Source organism: Aphelocoma coerulescens, chromosome 1 (genome assembly GCF_041296385.1).
Source record: "Aphelocoma coerulescens isolate FSJ_1873_10779 chromosome 1, UR_Acoe_1.0, whole genome shotgun sequence".
Taxonomy (NCBI): Eukaryota; Metazoa; Chordata; class Aves; order Passeriformes; family Corvidae; genus Aphelocoma; species Aphelocoma coerulescens.
In genome coordinates this window covers 667,182-686,158 of record NC_091013.1, presented here as the reverse complement: position 1 = coordinate 686,158, position 18,977 = coordinate 667,182, and the positions used below count along the sequence as shown (strand labels likewise).

General features: G+C 56.5%; 1 protein-coding gene across 1 annotated transcript; it reads right to left on the bottom strand.

The window, feature by feature from the left end:
- Positions 1-1,867: 1,867 nt before the first annotated feature.
- Positions 1,868-18,871, bottom strand: RRM1 (ribonucleotide reductase catalytic subunit M1). The gene is made up of 19 exons (XM_069004251.1): positions 18,790-18,871; positions 17,784-17,872; positions 16,082-16,259; positions 15,522-15,622; positions 14,875-14,934; positions 14,099-14,138; positions 12,790-12,952; positions 11,868-12,009; positions 11,191-11,274; positions 10,752-10,913; positions 10,148-10,227; positions 9,484-9,685; positions 8,809-8,958; positions 7,644-7,865; positions 6,645-6,721; positions 5,645-5,780; positions 4,517-4,612; positions 3,329-3,517; positions 1,868-3,030 (listed from the first exon to the last, which is right to left on the bottom strand). Exons 1-19 carry the CDS (start codon positions 18,806-18,808, stop codon positions 2,842-2,844), a joined length of 2,379 nt encoding a protein of 792 aa, XP_068860352.1. The 5' UTR covers positions 18,809-18,871; the 3' UTR covers positions 1,868-2,841.
- Between the last annotated feature and the right edge of the window lie 106 nt (positions 18,872-18,977).

The following is an 18,977-nucleotide window of genomic DNA, read 5'->3' as shown; positions in this document are numbered from 1 at the left end:
AGCCGTGCCCCAGTGGCAACCGGAGCTGCCCGGGGACGCCAGCGGGGGCTGAAGAGAAATTCCAAGCACGAGGAAAACTCGAGCCATCACCGTGTTCCGCCGGCTGTGTCCCAGCCTGGCCAGGGAAGCCGAACTGGAGAAGGGCAGCGCTGCCGGAGCTTCCCCTGGGAAGCAGCGGGAGATTTGGGGCGGTGGCTCGGGACAGGCACGACCCGAATTGCAGAGCCCTCGAGAGGAAACCTGGGACTGATCCACAGTGAGCCCTGGGAGGTTTGGGGAGCTCAGGGGAGGGTTGGGGAGTTCAGGGGAGGGTTGGAAAGGTCTGGGGGAAGGCTGGGGAGCCCGGGAGAGGGTTGGGGAGCTCAGGGGAGGGCTGGGGAGGGCTGGGGAGGGTTGGGGAGTTCAGGGGAGGGTTGGAAAGGTCTGGGGAAGGCTGGGGAGCCCGGGAGAGGGTTGGGGAGCTCAGGGGAGGGCTGGGGAGGTCTGGGGAGGGCTGCGGAGCTCAGGGCAGGACTGGGACAGGAGCCCGGGACAGGTGCCCGGGACAGGAGCCCGGGACACACGGCAGGGCCGGGACACACGGCAGGCCCGGGACACACGGCAGGGCCGGGACAGGAGCCCGGGACACACGGCAGGGCCGGGACACACGGCAGGGCAGGGACACACGGCAGGGCCGGGACAGGAGCCCGGGACACACGGCAGGGCAGGGACACACGGCAGGGCCGGGACACACGGCAGGGCCGGGACAGGAGCCCGGGACACACGGCAGGGCCGGGACACACGGCAGGGCCGGGACAGGAGCCCGGGACACACGGCAGGGCAGGGACACACGGCAGGGCAGGGCAGGGCAGGGCAGGGCAGGGCAGGGACACACGGCAGGGCAGGGCAGGGCAGGGCAGGGCAGGGCAGGGACACACGGCAGGCCCGGGACACACGACAGGACCGGGACACACGGCAGGGCCGGGACACACGGCAGGGCCGGGACACACGGCAGGCCCGGGACACACGGCAGGGCCGGGACACACGGCAGGCCCGGGACACACGGCAGGCCCGGGACACACGGCAGGGCCGGGACACACGGCAGGCCCGGGACAGGAGCCCGGGACACACGGCAGGGCCGGGACACACGGCAGGCCCGGGACAGGAGCCCGGGACACACGGCAGGGCAGGGCAGGGCCGGGCCGGGCCGGGCCGCGCTCCCACGGCCCCGGTCCCGCTGCGCTGCGGCCGCGCCACCAGCGCCCCCCGGCGGCCGCGCGCGGAGCTGCAGGAGCCACCGGGACCGGACAGGGCCGGGATCGGGACCGGGCTCCGTGTGCTCGGGACAGAACCGGGACAGGGCCGGGATCGGGACCGGGCTTCGTGTGCTCGGGACAGAACCGGGACAGGGCCGGGATCGGGACCGGGCTCCGTGTGCTCGGGACAGAACCGGGACAGGGCCGGGATCGGGACCGGGCTCCGTGTGCTCGGGACAGAACCGGGACAGGGCCGGGATCGGGACCGGGCTCCGTGTGCTCGGGACAGAACCGGGACAGGGCCGGGATCGGGACCGGGCTTCGTGTGCTCGGGACAGAACCGGGACAGGGCCGGGATCGGGACCGGGCTCCGTGTGCTCGGATCAGAACCGGGACCAAACTGGGACCGGGGTTGGTGTGGCTTGAGGCCGTTTCCTCTCCTCCTGTCCCTGTTCCCAGGGAGCAGAGCCCAATGCCCCCCAGCTGCCCCCTCCTGCCAGGGCGCTGTGCAGAAGAACAATGGCTCAATGTCCCTGTGGAAAGCAGCACAGGAGCAACAACACAAAGCTGTTACCACAGATGCTCATTTTTCATCAAAAAAAAAGCGTTCCCAAGATAGCACCACCCATTCCTTCAACATTCCACATTTTATTGAGTTTGGCTGGATTCAGGGTTGGTTGTGGTTCATGAGTTCAATAAATATTGCAGAACTGCCTGAAGCCCTGTTGAGTTCGAGCAGGGAGTGGGTACAGGAGCAGTAAATTGATAAGAGGTTTAAAAGATCTAAGAACTACGTGGGGTGGAGAAATGGAGCTCCCTGAAAAGAGATGGCAGGTGACCTTCACCGATGGCATGTGCCCCTCACAAGGTGGCACACAAGGACAGCACTGGCCCCCCCGCCAGGAAACTGCCTGAGCAGTTAGACTGAATCAGTGACTTTAATGCAGAATAAAATGCAGGCAGCAGCTCTGCCTTTCCTGGCCCCACTGCAGAGGGGTGTTCAGCCAGTGCCACGCTCTGCCCTGGCAACTGAGGGAGAGGAGCAACGGCCCAGGAAGAAACACCCCTTCCCCCTGTCTGCTCCTCCCAACGGCTTTCCGGGAAGACCAGAGGAGGGGACAAGGAGAGGGAGCAGCAGTGGGAGGAGGCTCTGGCAGGGTGGGAACACTCCAGGTGTGTCAGCTGGACACGGGTGCTCCTGTGCCCTGGCAGACACTGAACACACCTACCCTGGGGGGGTTCCCAGCCAAGGAAAAGGGACCAGCCAGGGGTGCTGCCTCCTCTGGGCCACGAGGAACAGTCTTTGGTGACTGCAAGGCACAGTCTGGAGTGCCCAGGACAGAGCTGTAAGTGGCACCAGCACCTCCCTGTCCTCGGTCCCGCCTCCAGGGTTCCATGGAAGGCCACGCCAGAGCACGGAAATCCCTGGGAAGCCCAGCTACTGAAGCGATGCTCACCCTATCCCTGTGCCCCATCCCTGCGGATGGGGAAGCTACACTACCCCCCTCCCAGCCCCAGCCCTCTGCATCCTCACGTTATTCCGGACGCTCCCATCCCAGCAGCTCCGGCCAGAGGGAATGGCTCTGCCGGAGCCGTGGGCGATCCCTTAGGAGCCACACATCAGGCACTCCTCCCTGTTCTCCAGGGAGCACACCATGGCTGCCTTGTTCCTCTCCTTCTCCTCCTCCTCCCTGGACGCCTTCTCCCGCTCCCGCAGCTTCTCCTTGTTGAGGGTGAACTGGATGGGGTTGGCAGCCGGCTTTGTCCGGAGATAGTACATCCCGGTCTTGAGGCCCTGGGGCACAGCAGGAGCCTCAGGGCTGGGAGCAGCAGTGCAGGCACCCCCAGCTCTGCTGCTCTGGAGATACTCCAGGGGAAAACTGCATTCTTGGAAGGAAACAGCCATTTGCCCTTCCCAGAATCAGTGAGACCAACTTGCTGTGCCACAACTTATCAGTCCCCATGTGCCAAACTTACCGGCCCCGGTTGTTGGGAACGAGCCCCCCCCAGTCCCAGGTACTGCCCCATTTGTCAGGAACAAGCCCCCAGCCCAGCTAATGCCCCGTTTGTGGGGAGGAAGCCCCCTGCTGTACCTGCTTCCAGCCGTAGAAGTGCATGCTGGTGAGCTTCCCGTAGTTGGGCTCGGCAATGTGGATGTTCAGGGACTGGCTCTGGTCGATGAAGGCACCTCTGTCTGCAGCCATCTTCAGGATGGTTTTTTGGGAGATCTCCCACACAGTCTTGTAGAGCTGCTTCAGGTCATCGGGAATCTCAGGGATGTTCTGGAAGGAACAGGAGGAGTTTCCCAGTGTGGAAAGCACTGACTGCACAAATATCCCTATTTATAACATGGAAATTCTTCAGTGATTGCTGGGGCTCCAGCAATCCTGACTGGAACTGAGGCTTGCACAGCTGAGCTCTATCCCTGAATCGAAACACAGAATCCCAGAAGGGTTTGGGTCTAGAGGGAGCCTAAAGTTCACCTCATTCCACCCCTGCTATGGGCAGGGACACCTCCCACTGTCCCAGGCTGCTCCAAGCCCCAGTGTCCAGCCTGGCCTTGGGCACTGCCAGGGATCCAGGGGCAGCCCCAGCTGCTCTGGGCACCCTGTGCCAGGGCCTGCCCACCCTCCTAGGGAACAATTCCTGCCCAATCTCCCATCCAGCCCTGCCCTCTGGCACTGGGAAGCCATTCCCTGGCTCCTGGCCCTCCAGCCCTTGGAAACAGTCTCTCCATGTTTCCTGTTGGCTCCTTTAGGTCCTGGAAGGCCACAGTTAGGTCACCCTGGAGCCTTCTCTTCTCCAGGCTGAACAATCCCAATTCTCTCAGCCTTTCCGTGCATGAGAGGTGCTCCACTCCTCTGATAACCTGGTGGCCTCCTCATGACATCCTGTGTCTGCAAGCACCAAGCACACACACAAACACCCTCAGCTCCCCCTCAGCAGTTCCATGTGGATAGGCTGGAGAGCAGGGAAAGGTTCTTCCCCCAGAGGCTGCTGGGCACTGCCCAGGCTCCCCAGGGAATGGGCACGGCCCCGAGGCTGCCAGAGCTCCAGGAGCGTTTGGACAGCGCTGCCAGGGATGCCCAGGCTGGGGTTGTTGGGGAGTCTGTGCAGGGCCAGGGGTGGGACTGGATGATCCCTGTGGGTCCCTTCCAGCACAGCAGATTCCATGACCGCCCCTGCTACGAAATCACCCCTTTATCATCTTTCTGGTAGAGTGGGAATCCAGAATGAGCAGCACCTGCCTGGCAGGAATCCCTGTCCTGCTCCCCCTATACCTGGATCGAGCCATTGTGGGCAATGATCTGGTTCTTCATCTCCTCGTTCCACAGGCCCCTCTCTGTGAGATCCTTCAGCAAGTGGGGATTCACAACCTGGGAGGGGCAGAAGGCAAAAGTTTTTAAATGGTTGAACAAGATCCTGCACATTCCTGACAGACTCTCACCCCTGGAAGTGTTCCAGGCCAGGCTGGACAGGGCTTGCACAGCAACCTGGTATAGTGGAAGGTGTCCCTGCCCATGGCAGGGGCTGGAACTACACGATCTTTAAGGTCCCTCCAAACCAGTCTGGGATTCTACTGGACACAGCAAATTAGAAAGGGGAGTGTATGGAACTGCCCTGCATGAGGAACTCCAAAAGATGAGAAAAGGAGAGATCTTGCTGTGCCAGGGCCACTGGGCACAACCTGAGTTCCTAAAGAAGGGTGTAAACAACAAGACTGATGTCAGGAGGGGAAAGAACAGAATAGGGGCAGGCTGAGTATTGGGAAGAAAACACAGCCACCTTTTCCTGCTGGCACTGGGGTCCCTGTCCCACAGCCCTTCCCTGCCCTACACAGGGAGGCAGGGCAACGATCCTGCTGTTCCACCTCCCCACTCCTGTCTGGGGTGATCCTGCAGCCAGGATAAATGGAGAACACTGAGGGGATGGACACATCTCCCAAACAGGGACAGACTCCCCTTGTCTCCAGAGGGGTCTTGGCTAACTCCAGTCTCCTGAACTCAACTTGTTTCACTCCCTTCCCTAACCAACAGACCTCTCTGGGCCTGTGGAGCTCTGCCATGGCCCCTTCAGACTTTTGAGTGCTTTACAGCTCAGTCTCAGCTGCTCTTCCCATGTCCCTTCTGTCACATAACCAGCTCCCCCCGAGCAGTTACTCCTGCAGCCCATCTTGAGGCCCCACAAAGGTTTTTCCCAGACAAAAGCAGCACTTGCTTATAATTTCACCTATTCCATGGTGACTGTGGAACACACAAAGCTGGACTCCTGCAGCACCCAGTGCTCCAGGTTCCCTTGGTGCTTGGACACAAACATCCAGCTGAACTGAGCCCCCACGTGTGAGGCCACCCCATGTCTTCCTTTGTCATAACAAATAAGGAAACAGCAAAGCTCTTCCCAGAGCTTACCTGGAACTCCCCCGAGAGGACCCTGCGTGTGTAGATGTTGCTGGTGTAGGGCTCGATGGACTCATTGTTGCCCAGGATCTGGGCAGTGGAAGCCGTTGGCATGGGGGAAATGAGGAGGCTGTTCCTGACACCGTACCTGGGGGCAACAGGCAAAGTTAGGGAGCTGCAGCCAAGGGAGACAGGACAGAGCCAGGAACAGCACGGACTGGGAAATCCAGGATAACCTGCAAAGCCTCACATCACTCACGGGGAAAAGGGAAGCACCACTGAACTGGCACTGAGGGTCAAGTGGAAATGGAATTAAGGGCTTTGCTATTTTCATAAATGACTCAGTCACAGGATGGGGTGCAGGGAAGACAATCTGCCAGGCACTGCTCAACCCACAGCCCTGAGGCAGAACTGAACCAGCAGCCCATGAAGAGGCTGAAACCTCTCCACACACAGGACAGGGGACAGATTTACCACATTTAAAAATAAGAGCCAAACAGACAGAATTAGTCCATGACAGGCACTTCACACTTCAGTGATTCCTGTCTTCAGGATGTTCAAGGATGTTCAAGGCTCAGCTTTTCCCTGGCAGCAGGGGAGAGCCCCCAAGCCCAGCTCATGGCTCACTCCTCATTATGTTTGTTTGCTGATCCATCTGAGATGGAATTAGAGCTCAGCTAAAGCAGAGCAGTGAGGGTGGGCTCCTCTGCCTTGGAAGGACAAAAATGAAAGAAAGCCACACAAAAACCAGCTCTGAGGAAAGATCTGCTGGGGTGGAGGGAACACATGGGGCTGTTTTTACACTTGGACCCTACCTTTAGTTCTCAGTAGACCGAACATACCAAATTCATAACCAAGGCCAGGCTGAACACTGGGGCTTGGAGCAGCCTGGGACAGTGGAAGGTGTCCCTGCCATGGCAGGGGTGGCACTGGGTGGGCTTTGAGGTCCTTCCCACCCAAACCAGTCTGGGTTTTATCTCACATCTACTACAAACCGTGCAGGGTTACTCACTTGGCAATCTTCTCCTTCAAAGACTTCCAGTCCCAAAGGTCAGAGGGGGTGACATTCCACATGTCATACTGAAGGATCTGAGGAACACAGTTTGGTCCAAATTAGAGAAGGCACTCTTTTCTCCATGTTTTATAAACCCCATTGGAAATAGACCGGTTATTCCTATTAACTCTTCTCTCCAACTAGATCTCAGTGAAGCTCCTGTATGACCCGACAAACACTTGATCTTGTGACTGCTCCAGGGCACAGCTAGCAACAGGCTGAGTCTTGCTTGTCTTTTCATATCAGAGAATCACAAAATATCCTGAGTGTGAAGGGACCCACAGGGATCACCCAGTCCCACCCCTGGCCCTGCCCAGACCCCCCAGCAACCCCAGCCTGGGCATCCCTGGCAGCGCTGTCCAAACGCTCCTGGAGCTCTGGCAGCCTCGGGGCCGTGCCCATTCCCTGGGGAGCCTGGGCAGTGCCCAGCAGCCTCTGGGGGAAGAACCTTTCCCTGCTCTCCAGCCTGAGCCTGCCCTGGCCCAGCTCCAGCCGCTCCCTGGCTGCTGTCCCTGTCCCAGGAGCAGAGATCGGAGCTGTCCCTGCGCTGCCCCTCGGGAGGAGCTGCAGCCCCGGGGAGCTCTGCCCTCAGGCTCCTCTGCTCCAGCTGGACAAGCCAAGGGACCCCAGCTGCTCCTCGTGGGGCCCCTGCAGACCCTTCCCCATCCTCGTGTCCCTCCTTTGAACTCTCTTTCTTACACTGAGACACCCAGAACTGTCCCCAGCGCTGGAGGTGAGGCTGCCCCAGCCCAGAGCAGAGTGGGACAATCCCCTCCCTAGCCAGGCTGGTGATGCTGGCCCTGGTGTCTCCCAGGACAGGGATGGCCCTCCTGGCTCCAGGGCACTGCTGACTCAGATCCCACTTGCCATCAGCCAGGTCCCTGTGGCTCTCTGCAGCAGCCCAGGCACAGGATCAGCCTTCCAGAGCTTTTCCCTGCCCCAGTCCCTAGCACTCACCCCCTTGCTGACCGGAGAGCCCTCGTAGGTGTCGTAGGGGCCCTGCTCCCTGGCCAGCTCACAGCTGGCCTCCAGGGCCCCGTAGTAAATGGTCTCGAAGATGTGCTGGTTGAGGCGCTGCGCCTCGGCGCTCTCGAAGGGGAACCTCATGAGGATGAAGGCGTCGGCCAGGCCCTGCACGCCGATGCCGATGGGGCGGTGCCGGCGGTTGGAGCGCTCGGCCTGCAAGGACAGCACAGACAGGGTTAACTCCAGCACAGCTGCGGGGGAAACCAGGCTGGGACAGGCCTCTGGGAGCAAAACCTCCTGCTGCAACGTGCCACGAGCTCTGCATCAGCACACCTTCCATCCTGCCCAGGGCCCCACTGTTTGCTGTTTGCTGAGGCCCAGACTGAGTTTCTTAGAACTTAGCATACATTGTGATTGTTTAACCCAGACAGGATTTAGAAGTGAACACTCAGCACATTCTGATAAATGAAGACATTTAACAGAGCAGAATCGCAGAGTCACAGAACCACTGAGGTTGGGAAATCCCTCTGAGCCCACCAAGTTCAACTGTTCCCCAGCAGTGCCAAGGCCACCACTGACCACGTCCCCAAGTGCCACATCCACACGGATATTAAACCCCTCCTAGGGATGAGGACTTCACACTGCCCTGGGCAGCCTGTGCCAGGGTTGGACAGCCCTTTCCATTATGAAATTTTTTCTAATGTTCAACTTAAACCTCCCCTGGCACAAGTCGAGGCCATTTCTTCTTGTCCTGTTCCTTGTTCTCTGGGAGCAGAGCCTGACCCCCACCTGGCTGCCCCCTCCTGCCAGGGAGCTGTAAAACCAACCAAAATGAGTTACACCTTCTCAGGATCTTTCCAGGATCCTCTCTGTTCCACTTCCCACTGTTCCTAGTGCTGGTCTGTGCTTTATGGAAATCCTCACACATGAAAAAATTCCAATGGCAGAACCAGAGTGGGAGGCTTTTCCTACAACTGCTTCACTATGGAACTGCTCTGGGCTGAAGCTCAGGCAAGCACTGACAGGTCCCACCTGGGAACAGGTGGCTAACAGAGCTCCCAACAGATCTGTGGAGTTCCCCTGTGATTCCTTGTGTCCCACACTGCTCTGGGATTGCTCTGGGCAGGATTCAGCCCTGCCCCAGCCCAGCACTCACCTCCGGCACAGGGTAGTAGTTGATATCAATGATTTTGTTGAGGTTTCGGACTATGACCTTGGTGACCTCAGCCAGCTTCTTGAAGTCGTAGGTGTGCTCAGGGGTCACGTACATGTTTAAGGCAATGGAGGCCAGGTTACACACAGCCACCTGTGGGCAGGGACAGGGAACCATTGGGAATGGGCCCAGAACACACAGCTCAGCTCCACAGCAGCTCCCTGTCCAAACTGCACAGAAGCAACCCACCAGGGAACCTGCCAGGCTGGGAAAGTGCACCCCTTGATCCTCTGGCACCTCAGAAGTTGTGCAAAAGGTAACAACAATTCAGGAAAGTTCAGTAGAAATTGGTATGACTAGAAAAATCCTGCCCTGGTCAGTTCTACTGCCTGGAAACCAGCCTTACACAGAATCCCAGAAGGGTCTGGGTTGGAAGGAACTTTCAAGCCCATCTTGTTCCTTGTCACTTTCCCTTTGAAGGGTGTCTTGTGTCATCCCAAATCCTCCACAGGAGCGGGAAGGGAACCCACAGTCAGTGGAAGAGCTATGAGTACTCAGGTCAGAACTTTCTCAGCTGCCTGTTCCCTTCCCCAAGCAACAGTCAGACACATCCCAGAGAGCTGCCACAGGAGTAGCCCCAGCTTTCCCCAACGCTCCCAGCTCCCGTTCTGCACCCACCTCCTCCTTGCTGGTGTATTCCACGATCTCAGTGCACAGATTGCTGCACTTGATGGTGCCCAGGTTCTGCTGGTTGCTCTTCCTGTTGCAGGAGTCCTTGTAGAGCATGTAGGGGGTGCCAGTCTCAGTCTGGGACTCGATGATGGCATACCAGAGCTGCTGGGCCTTCACCACCCTGCGCACGCGGCCCTGCCGCTCGTAGCTGCAATACACACGGAGCCCTGTCAGCCCCAGAGCCCCCCAAACCAGGGAAAGAGTCCTTTTAACTCCTCGGGGTCTGGGGCAGCCAAGGGCCTCCTCACTGCTGAGCTCTGAACTAGCACAGGGAGCCCTCACAGCAGGGCAGCAGCACTGTCCTTGTTGAAGGGAAACAAATCTGTCACTACAGCAGCCACACAGCAATTCCACACAAAGCCATGGAGTGCTTTGAGTGGGGATCGCTCCAGGATGTCCCTCTAACAGGCTGAAATGGTCACTCACACACAGCTCCACCCTGACAGGTCACAGTGTGAAGGATGCATCCCCATCCTCACAGATTTATCAATCTGACAATGAGCCCAGTGGCCACTTCTGAGCCCCCTCCAAACCTGTGCCACAGCCCCGGATTCCACGGGCAGCTCTGGGAGAGGATGGCACCACTTACAGGTCTGCTCACTCTTCCTACCTCTCATAGAGCTTCTCAAATTCCTCTCCCCAGACATCATCGAGGCCAGGACACTCATTTGGGCACATTAAGGACCAGTCCTATAAGGAAGAAAAATATTCAGAGGAAATCTTCAGGCACTCTGTTAATTAAAGCTGTGACTGCCCCTGGATCCCTGGCAGTGCCCAAGGCCAGGCTGGATGGAGCTTGGAGCAGCCTGGCACAGTGGGAGGTGTCCCTGCCCATGGCAGGGGTGGCACTGGATGAGCTTTAAGGTCCCTCCCAAGCCAAACCAGTCTGGGATCCTGTGAAATACAAGCAGGCATAGGAAGAATATTGTACTGAGGAAATGTTGATGCTTTAAGGAAACACCCAAGTCAAAACAGCCCAACAGTCCAAGAACATGTCACTGGCTGTAAGATTAAGCAAAGTATCCCACTGGAGTTGTCCAGCTCCATTCTCTGCCTGTACAGCCAAGTTCCCAAACAAGGTGCAGCAGCTCTTCCAGGAAGGTCCTGGAAGGAACAAGGAGCAAAGCAGCTCTGCAGCCCTTCCTGAGGTCCTTCCACGGCTGCTCACCTGCTCCTCCACTACCAGACCTTTTCTGTGCCAGCCAAGTTCTCACCTGGTTGGTTTCCACTCGCTTCATGAAGAGATCAGGGATCCAGAGGGCAAAGAACAGGTCCCTGGCTCGCTGCTCTTCTTTCCCAGTGTTCTTCTTCAAGTCCAGGAACTCAAAGATGTCCAGGTGCCATGGCTCCAGGTAGATGGCAAAAGCCCCAGGTCTCTGGGACATGGAACACAACCTGGATCAGAACAAACCGTCCTTGGAAAGAAACCTCCTGCCCTGCTCCTGAGTGCACACAACACCCCAAACCAGCTGGGAACTGGGGGGCAACACCAGGGGAACACCAGATACCAACACAAGGGGAAAAATGCCCTTTTCTGATTATGTGTCACCCACAACCACTCCATCAGCTCCCTGATGTTGATGGGACAACCCTTCCCAGTGTGGAAGCTCTCCCATTACCCGAGGCTCCCTTCTGGACCCTCCTGAGAGGTACCTTGTTTCCACCTTGATCCACGTAACGGGCGGTGTTGTTGTAGACCCTCAGCATGGGAACGAGCCCGTTGGAATTCCCGTTTGTCTGCAGAGGCACAGGACAACCATCAGCACTGAAAAGCAACTCCCTGCAGGGGCTGGCCTGCATTTCCTGTGGGTCTTTCCTTGCTCTGCAGAGCTCTTATACTGATCAACGTCAATTATTTCCACTCCCTTCCCCACACTTTTTCTGACAAAAATGTATTTATCAGCTACGTGTCCCAGAGCTAATAAAATGTCCCTTCTAACTTCTTGCCCCTACATTATGTCACCTAAAGGCTTGCAGGGTCTGCACACACTGTGACAAGAAACCCCAAACACACATCCACAGACAGTCTGGGGCAGCTAGAGACACAGACAGGCAAAGGGCTAGTGCACGAGTCTCTGGGCATATTGCTAGGGTGCCAATAGATAAACACTGGAACTGCCTGACCAAACAGTGGAATAAGATGCTCTTTCTGGAAGGATTTCTATCAGGCAGCCAAACACCGAGGAAAACCAACCTTCGTGCCTTTGGCCAAGGGACTACTGAGGGAGGCTCACTGCTGTGTGAACTGAGTGAGGAGCAGCACTGCTTTGGCAGCCAGAGGGAAGGCATTTCCTGGGAGCAGCAGGAGTGGCCCTGTGCTGGACACTCACCCCAGCAATGTAGCTGCCCGTGGCACGGATGCAGCTCACAGCAAGGCCAATGCCCCCAGCAGACTTGGAGATGAGGGCACACTGCTTCAGGGTGTCGTAGATGCCCTCGATGCTGTCGTCCTTCATGCACAGCAGGAAGCAGCTGAAGGAAACAAATGGTGTCAGTGGACAAAGATGGGAAGGAAAAGTCACAAGTGTTTCACCAGGCTGCAACAACCAGGGCAAACATGGGACCTTTAAATGTGCTCCACAAAGCAACCCCACAGGTGTGGAATGAAGGACAGCTTCAGAAAACAGCACGAGCAATACTCGTACTGCTGATACCTCTGCTATCAAACATTTTTAATCATAGGATCATGGAATACTTTGAGTTGGAAGGGACCTACAAGGATCAGAGTCCAATTTCTGGTCCTGCACAACCCCAGCCTGGGCATCCCTGGCAGCGCTGTCCAAACGCTCCTGGAGCTCTGGCAGCCTCGGGGCCGTGCCCATTCCCTGGGGAGCCTGGGCAGTGCCCAGCAGCCTCTGGGGGAAGAACCTTTCCCAATACATTGATAGAAACCTTTCTAAAATATAATCCTTCCTCTGATAGATATGATTTCAGAAGTCTATTCATTATGGTTGCTGCTTTTAGAAAAGAATTACCAGGATTCATTTGGTAACCTGCAGCAGACCATGCACATCAGGAACTGTCCAATATAATACAGCCATGGAAAGGTTTCCATTACCTCTGGAGTTTACAGAAACGTGGGTCTTTTTCCCCAAAGACAGCTAAAACTTGACAGCAGCTGCTCAAAGCTTCATAAAAACACGCACAGAAATTCAGCTGCTCATTTCAGAGGCTGTGCAAGTGTCTCACTCGAGCAGATGATTCCTAAGCCTTTCCCTGTGCCCAGGAATGCATTAAGGAGAGGGAGAGCACCTGGAGAGCTGGGGGCGGTTGGTGCCTGCGTTGAAGAGCGTGGGCGAGGCGTGGGTGAACCAGCGCTCCGAGAGCAGGTTGTAGGTCTCAATGGCGGCGTCGATGTTGGCCTTGTGGATGCCCACAGACACCCTCATCAGCATGTGCTGGGGACGCTCGGCAACTGCAGTGAAACGGAATCAGGGAATTCCACGGGTTGGGGTGGGAAGGAGCTTACAGCCCATCCAGTGCCATGGCAGGGACACCTCCCACTGTCCCAGGCTGCTCCAAGCCCCAATGTCCAGCCTGGCCTTGGGCACTGCCAGGGATCCAGGGGCAGACCCAGCTGCTCTGGGCACCCTGTGCCAGGGCCTGCCCACCCTCCCAGGGAACAATTCCTGCCCAATCTCCCATCCAGCCCTGCCCTCTGGCACTGGGAAGCCATTCCCTGGCTCCTGCCCCTCCAGCCCTTGGCAATTGTCTCTCTCCAGCTTTCCTGCAGCTCCTTCAGGCCCTGCAAGGCCACCCTGAGCTCACCCCAAAGCTTCTCCTCTCCAGGCTGAACAATCCCAGCTCTGGCAGCCTTTCCTCCCAGCAGAGCTGCTCCATCCCTCTGCTCATCCTGGAGCCTCCTCTGGCCTCTCTCCAGCAGCTCCACGTCCTCCCTGTGCTGGGCCCCAGAGCTGGGGCAGCTCTGCAGGTGGGCTCTCACCTGGGCACAGGGGAGACTCCCCCTTTTCCTGCTATCCACATTGGGGATCAGCACAGGGATTTTGGAATGCCATGGCATGTGGCTGGGGCATGTCCAGCTTCTCACCCACCAGCTAAACCCAGAGAGCCAGGGAGAAAGAAGGCTCCATGTGACAGTCACAGACAGACACAGAGGTCACAGCAACAAGCTCCAAACACTGTGCAGTGGGACACTGGAGAGCCAGAGTTTTCAGGGAATCACGCAGTGATTTGGGTTGGAAGGAACTTGAGTTCTCCAGCCCAGCTCCTGCTCGAAGAGCACCAGGCCCGTTTATTCAGGACTTTATCCCATCAGGCTTTGAAAAATGCAAGGAACAACCTGCTCCAATGCTCAATAGCTCTCATGGAGGAGGGAAAAAACCCCACCTGTACTAACAGTTAAATCCAATCAAATGTCCAGTCAAGAATCCAATCATGTTTCAGCTTTATGATATTATAATTAATCTCTGACCCTTCTGGTGTCCCAGGATTTCCAAGCCAAGGGCTTGCAGTGACAGCACAGTACCTAAACTTAGCTTCAATTTAATTTAAATTAATTCAAATTTCTTAAGAAGTGCTCAGCAGTAGGAACAGCTCTTACCTTTGGAGTTGATTTTCAGCAAGTAGGAGCGTTCCAGAGTCTTTAAAAGAGAGGATGGATTTTAGCAAACAGGCAGATTTGGATTTTCTAAAAAACCTGTTAACTCCAAACTCAGTCATCTTCACACCCCTCATCCCAAGGCTTCACCACCCCTGCACTCTGCTCCTCCTCTCTCTATTAGCTTAATTAGGTGATTAATGACTGAAAATACACAAGTCCACTGGAAGATTCCAACACTGCTTTGGATTAGAGAGTGTGGACCATGGGCAGGAGGTTCCACACTGCCCTGAACCCACAAGAGCTCTCTGGAGTCCCTGGAGCTATGGAATAGTGGAACCCTCCAGAGAGCCCTAAACTCGAGTCAGGCCAAAAACAAAGCAGCACAGCTGAGCTGGTGTGAGGGCACCAGAGCAGCCCCTGGGGTGGTGTGGGGAGAGGATAAATGTGTGGCATGACTCACTGAGAGAACTGCTCCACTAAACAGTGGGAAAAGCAGAAATCCCTTCTTTGGCTTATTAAGGATTAGATTATTTCCTTTAGGAAGGCATTCGACAACATTCAGTGTGATCTGCTGTAACTGCCCAACAGCTAAAATATTCCAACAGCAAGAAAACTCCATGATCTATCCCACTGGGCAGCTGCTCTGCGCTGGTCCCCCTCACCTTCACAGCCCCACTGATGTCCCACCTCCTCCCGTGCCCCCCTTTTCCCCAATCCAGACGATTCCACGAGCATTCCCACCCTTCCCAACAGACCCAGGACAATGTGCTCTTTACCTTGAAGCCAAAGTAGTTGTAGGAGAAGTCTCTGTCATAGATGATGGCAGAGTTGAGGCGCTGGCAGGAAATAACAAAACTGACCTTTATAAGGTGTAACAACATTATCCCTGTCGGCACTCCTGGCCCCAAAGCTCTGGTGTGTAAGGGGCACAGAGCACAGGAATGAAGCACCAACAGCACTTCCCTCAAAACAACAAAAGCACAGCTTCAACAACCTTTTTTCACTCAGTTTTTGGCTGAATGTTCTGAAATCTAATTGGACAATGAGAAACAAAACACAGAACCAAAGGGCAAATGGAACTTCCCAGTAGGAATGCAGACCTGGAATGAATCCAAATCTCTTCTCTCCCTCCTTGTGCTGCCTCACTTTGCTCAGCACAAGGTACTTTTTCTCAAATAAATTACTTGTGCTGATTGTGGCAATGGGAACATCAAAGAAAACAAATTCTACTACAAAAACATCCTCACAGGAAGAAAATGCCTCCATCCCCTCTTCCACGTTCCGCTCATTCCCTGCACTGGTTTCTGTGTTGGCTTTTTGCCCTAAAACAAACATGGCTTGCTTAAAAAATATGAAAAGCTAATTATTTAAGTATTCAAAATTGAGTGCAATCATTCAGAAGTGAAAAAACCCCACTACTTACATCTTTGTTGGCCAAAACTATGTCGAGAGTTTCTTTGGAGATCATTGGGGAGTGCTTCCCATTGTGAGGGTTGATGTAGGTGTAGAGATCCTCCATCACATCTGCAAGGGAAAGGGACATGAACAGGGCATGTCCAGGCCTGTACCTGCAGCACCTGGCACTGGGATTCAGGGATAAAAGAGGCAGGAATGCCTGCCCTCAGACACAACCCCCTCCAGCCCCTCAAACACACAACTGCTCTTCTACTGCTCAGCACTGTGAACCTTAACGATGCACTTCTCTTATAAATTCTGTTAAACCCCAGTGTAAGAAGCAACAAATGGGGAGTTAAGTGGGTACAACCTGATCATAATCCATGACATTTTTCACCATTCCACTTCTACAGCTGCTTTTCACAAACCAGGCAATTCCATTTGCCTTGGGAAACTCGTGGGTTTCGTCTCCATGGCATTTTCAGCCAGTCTGGGTCCTCAGGAACTCCCACTTGGGAGATTTCCATATTTCTGTGCTCCAAGCCTCCCACCCTGTCTCTCCCCCAGCCGCTGGAGACGTTCACCCACCACTGAAGACTTTCTTGGTCTCCTTGTGCAGGTTGGACACGGCGATGCGGGCGGCCAGGATGGCATAGTCAGGGTGCTTGGTGGTCAGCGTGGCCGCAGTCTCTGCGGCCAGAGTGTCCAGCTCCACCGTGGTGACCCCGCTGTACAGCCCCTGAATCACCTTCATGGTGATCTGTGCCTGCAAGAGGGAAATGCCCCAGGTCAGGGACCACCAATCCCCCTGGTTCAGATGGATCTCAGTGCCTGCAGCACAGCTTGCCATGTGGGAAGTGGAAAGCAAACTGGGAGAGCTGGGAATGCTCACCTGGAGAGGGACTGGGGACAACAGATGGAGGGGCAGGAGCCAGGGAATGGCTTCCCAGTGCCAGAGGGCAGGGCTGGATGGGAGATTGGGCAGGAATTGTTCCCTGGGAGGGTGGGCAGGCCCTGGCACAGGGTGCCCAGAGCAGCTGGGGCTGCCCCTGGATCCCTGGCAGTGCCCAAGGCCAGGCTGGACATTGGGGCTTGGAGCAGCCTGGGACAGTGGGAGGTGTCCCTGCCCATGGCAGGGGTGGCACTGGATGGGCTTGAAAGCTTCTTCTAACCCAAATCCTTCTAGGATTCTATGTAAGGACAGTTTCCAGGCAATAGGATTGACCAGGCCAGAATTTTTCTGGCCACACCAATCTCTACTGAACCTTTGTTACTTTTGCACACCTCATGAGATTTACAGCCTCACTGGGAACATTAGCAGAGAGTTTGGGAGGGTTACTGTTGGCCTGGGAAGCCTCTGGCACCAGCAGATCCAAGTCCCAAAGGAGAAACTGAGCTCCAGGAAGAGAGGTCACACACGACTGCAGAATAAATAAGAATTCAGAGGCACGAGGAGGCAGAAGGACTCGGAATTTCATTTCTGTCCTCAGCATCAACTTCCAGTCACTGAGGGCAAGTCAGGACACTTTGTGGCTACCAAGTCACCAGTGTCCTCCTCCTGCTCTCCATCCCAGAGACTTTTGGGTACAGGACCAATGGCAGCTGTTTGATGGGTGGAATTTCAGACAGGAAAATGGATCATGAGAACTTGGGAGATGGGAAGAGCCTCAATTGGTGACTCCACATGGCCAGACTGGGTCTGAGACATGCATAAAAATCTCACAGACATCAGTGGATCTAAGGGGGAGTCATCCTGAGCACAGGCTTTGGAAGGAGAAGCTTCCATGAGTGGGAGCAATGCCCACCCCAAATCCTGCACAGGGCAGAAAACCAAGCAGGGGTGTTGCAATGGCAGGGAGTTCTGTCCTGGTGTTTGACCAGGAGGGGATCCAGAGCTACTTCCATAGGGCATTGCTCCAGCTTTGCAGACTGACCCTGGCAGCAACCTACCAAATCCAAAATATGGGAACTGGAGCAACAAAACCCCTTTTTTTTACGTACCAGGGGCTCAACAGCTTCCCCAAGGTTTGAGGGGAAAGGGGATTTTCTCCTCCCCAGTCTCTGCACCTGGGAAGCAAAACCCCTCAGAACACAAACAACTGGAACAAACACATTCTGGATGCGTTTGCCAAGAGCTCATGGAACTACAGAATATCCTGAGCGGGAAGGGACCCACAGGGATCCTCGAATCCAACACAGGACACCCCAGGAATGCCTGCCCGGGCTTCCACTTGGCTTTTGCCCAGGAGCAGCTGGGGTCAGGGTGGGAAGGCAGAGGAGTGGGACTCACGGGATCCACGAAGTCGGCGTTGAGGCCATAGCAGAGCTTCTGGATGCGCGACGTGATCTTGTCAAACATGACCCGCTCCTGGCGCCCATCTGGGGACAGAGCCCACGGCACACCAGTGCCGCACCAGTAAGGACCAGTTCAGCACAGAATGCTCTGTCCCAGCCCATCCCGTGGGGGAATTCGGCATGGGAATCACCAGGGACAGCCTGCTCGGGTGGGGTACAAGGAAGGGGAGGCTCCCCCTCACCCCAAGAATTCCCACCTAAAACTGCACAAACCCAATTCCCCGGGGTGGGGACCCAGCTGAGGGTCACCCCCCACCTCAGCCTGGGGACCCCTCCCCTGGCCCAGCACGCCTGGGACCAAAGGGGTGGGGACCAAGCCCAAAGCTCCTGCCATGGGACCCAAAACAGAGGGGCCTCGTCCCTCACTCTTGGTGTCCTGGGGGGAGCTCTCTCACTCTGGGCTCCCCCCAAAGCCGAGGGGAGCCCATCTCCTCACACCTGGTACCATGAGGAACCTTCAGAGCTGAGGGGATCCCATCCGTCCTCCCACTCTGCTAAAAAAAAGGGGGAACCCTATCTGCTCTCTATGGGTGCCATGAGGGGAACCCCCAAAGCAAAAGGGCATCTCATCCCCTCACACCATGTGCCACAAGGGAATCCCAAAGCTGAAGAGGCCCCATCCCTCACGTGCCGTGAGCGACCCTTCCAAAATGGGGCGATTCCCATCTGCTTACCTTGGGTGCCATGCAAGGGACCCCTAAAGCAGAGGCAACCCCATCCTTCCATGTGCCACGAGGAAACCCCAGAATGGGGGAGGGATTCCCCTCCAGGTGCCACGAGAGACCCCTAAAGCCGAGGGGTCCCATGCCCACACACTGGGTGCCCTGGACAGGACAGTGCCCCCCATCCCCGACACTCGGTACCGTGAGGGACACCCCGAGGAGCAGGGGGACCCTCCCCCCAGAGCAGCGGGGCGCCCCCGGGGCGGGGGGAGCGCTCACCCCGCTTCACGACGTGCATGGCGGCGGCAGCGGGTCCCTCTCGGCGGGTCCCTCTCGGCGCCTCTCGCTCCCTCTGGGCAGCTCCGCGCCCGCCGCTTCCCGCGCCCGCCGCGCGCGCCCCGCCCCTCTGAGGCCGCCGCCGCCGCCATCTTGCCTCCGGGCACGGCCCCCCGCTTCGCCCCCTCCCC

Coding starts and splice junctions, on each gene's coding strand:
- RRM1 (XM_069004251.1), bottom strand. Junction 14,139..14,874: donor ACAACTACTTTGGCTTCAAG/GTAAAGAGCACA, acceptor TCTCTTTTAAAG/ACTCTGGAACGCTCCTACTT. Junction 6,722..7,643: donor GCTCTCCGGTCAGCAAGGGG/GTGAGTGCTAGG, acceptor TGTGTTCCTCAG/ATCCTTCAGTATGACATGTG.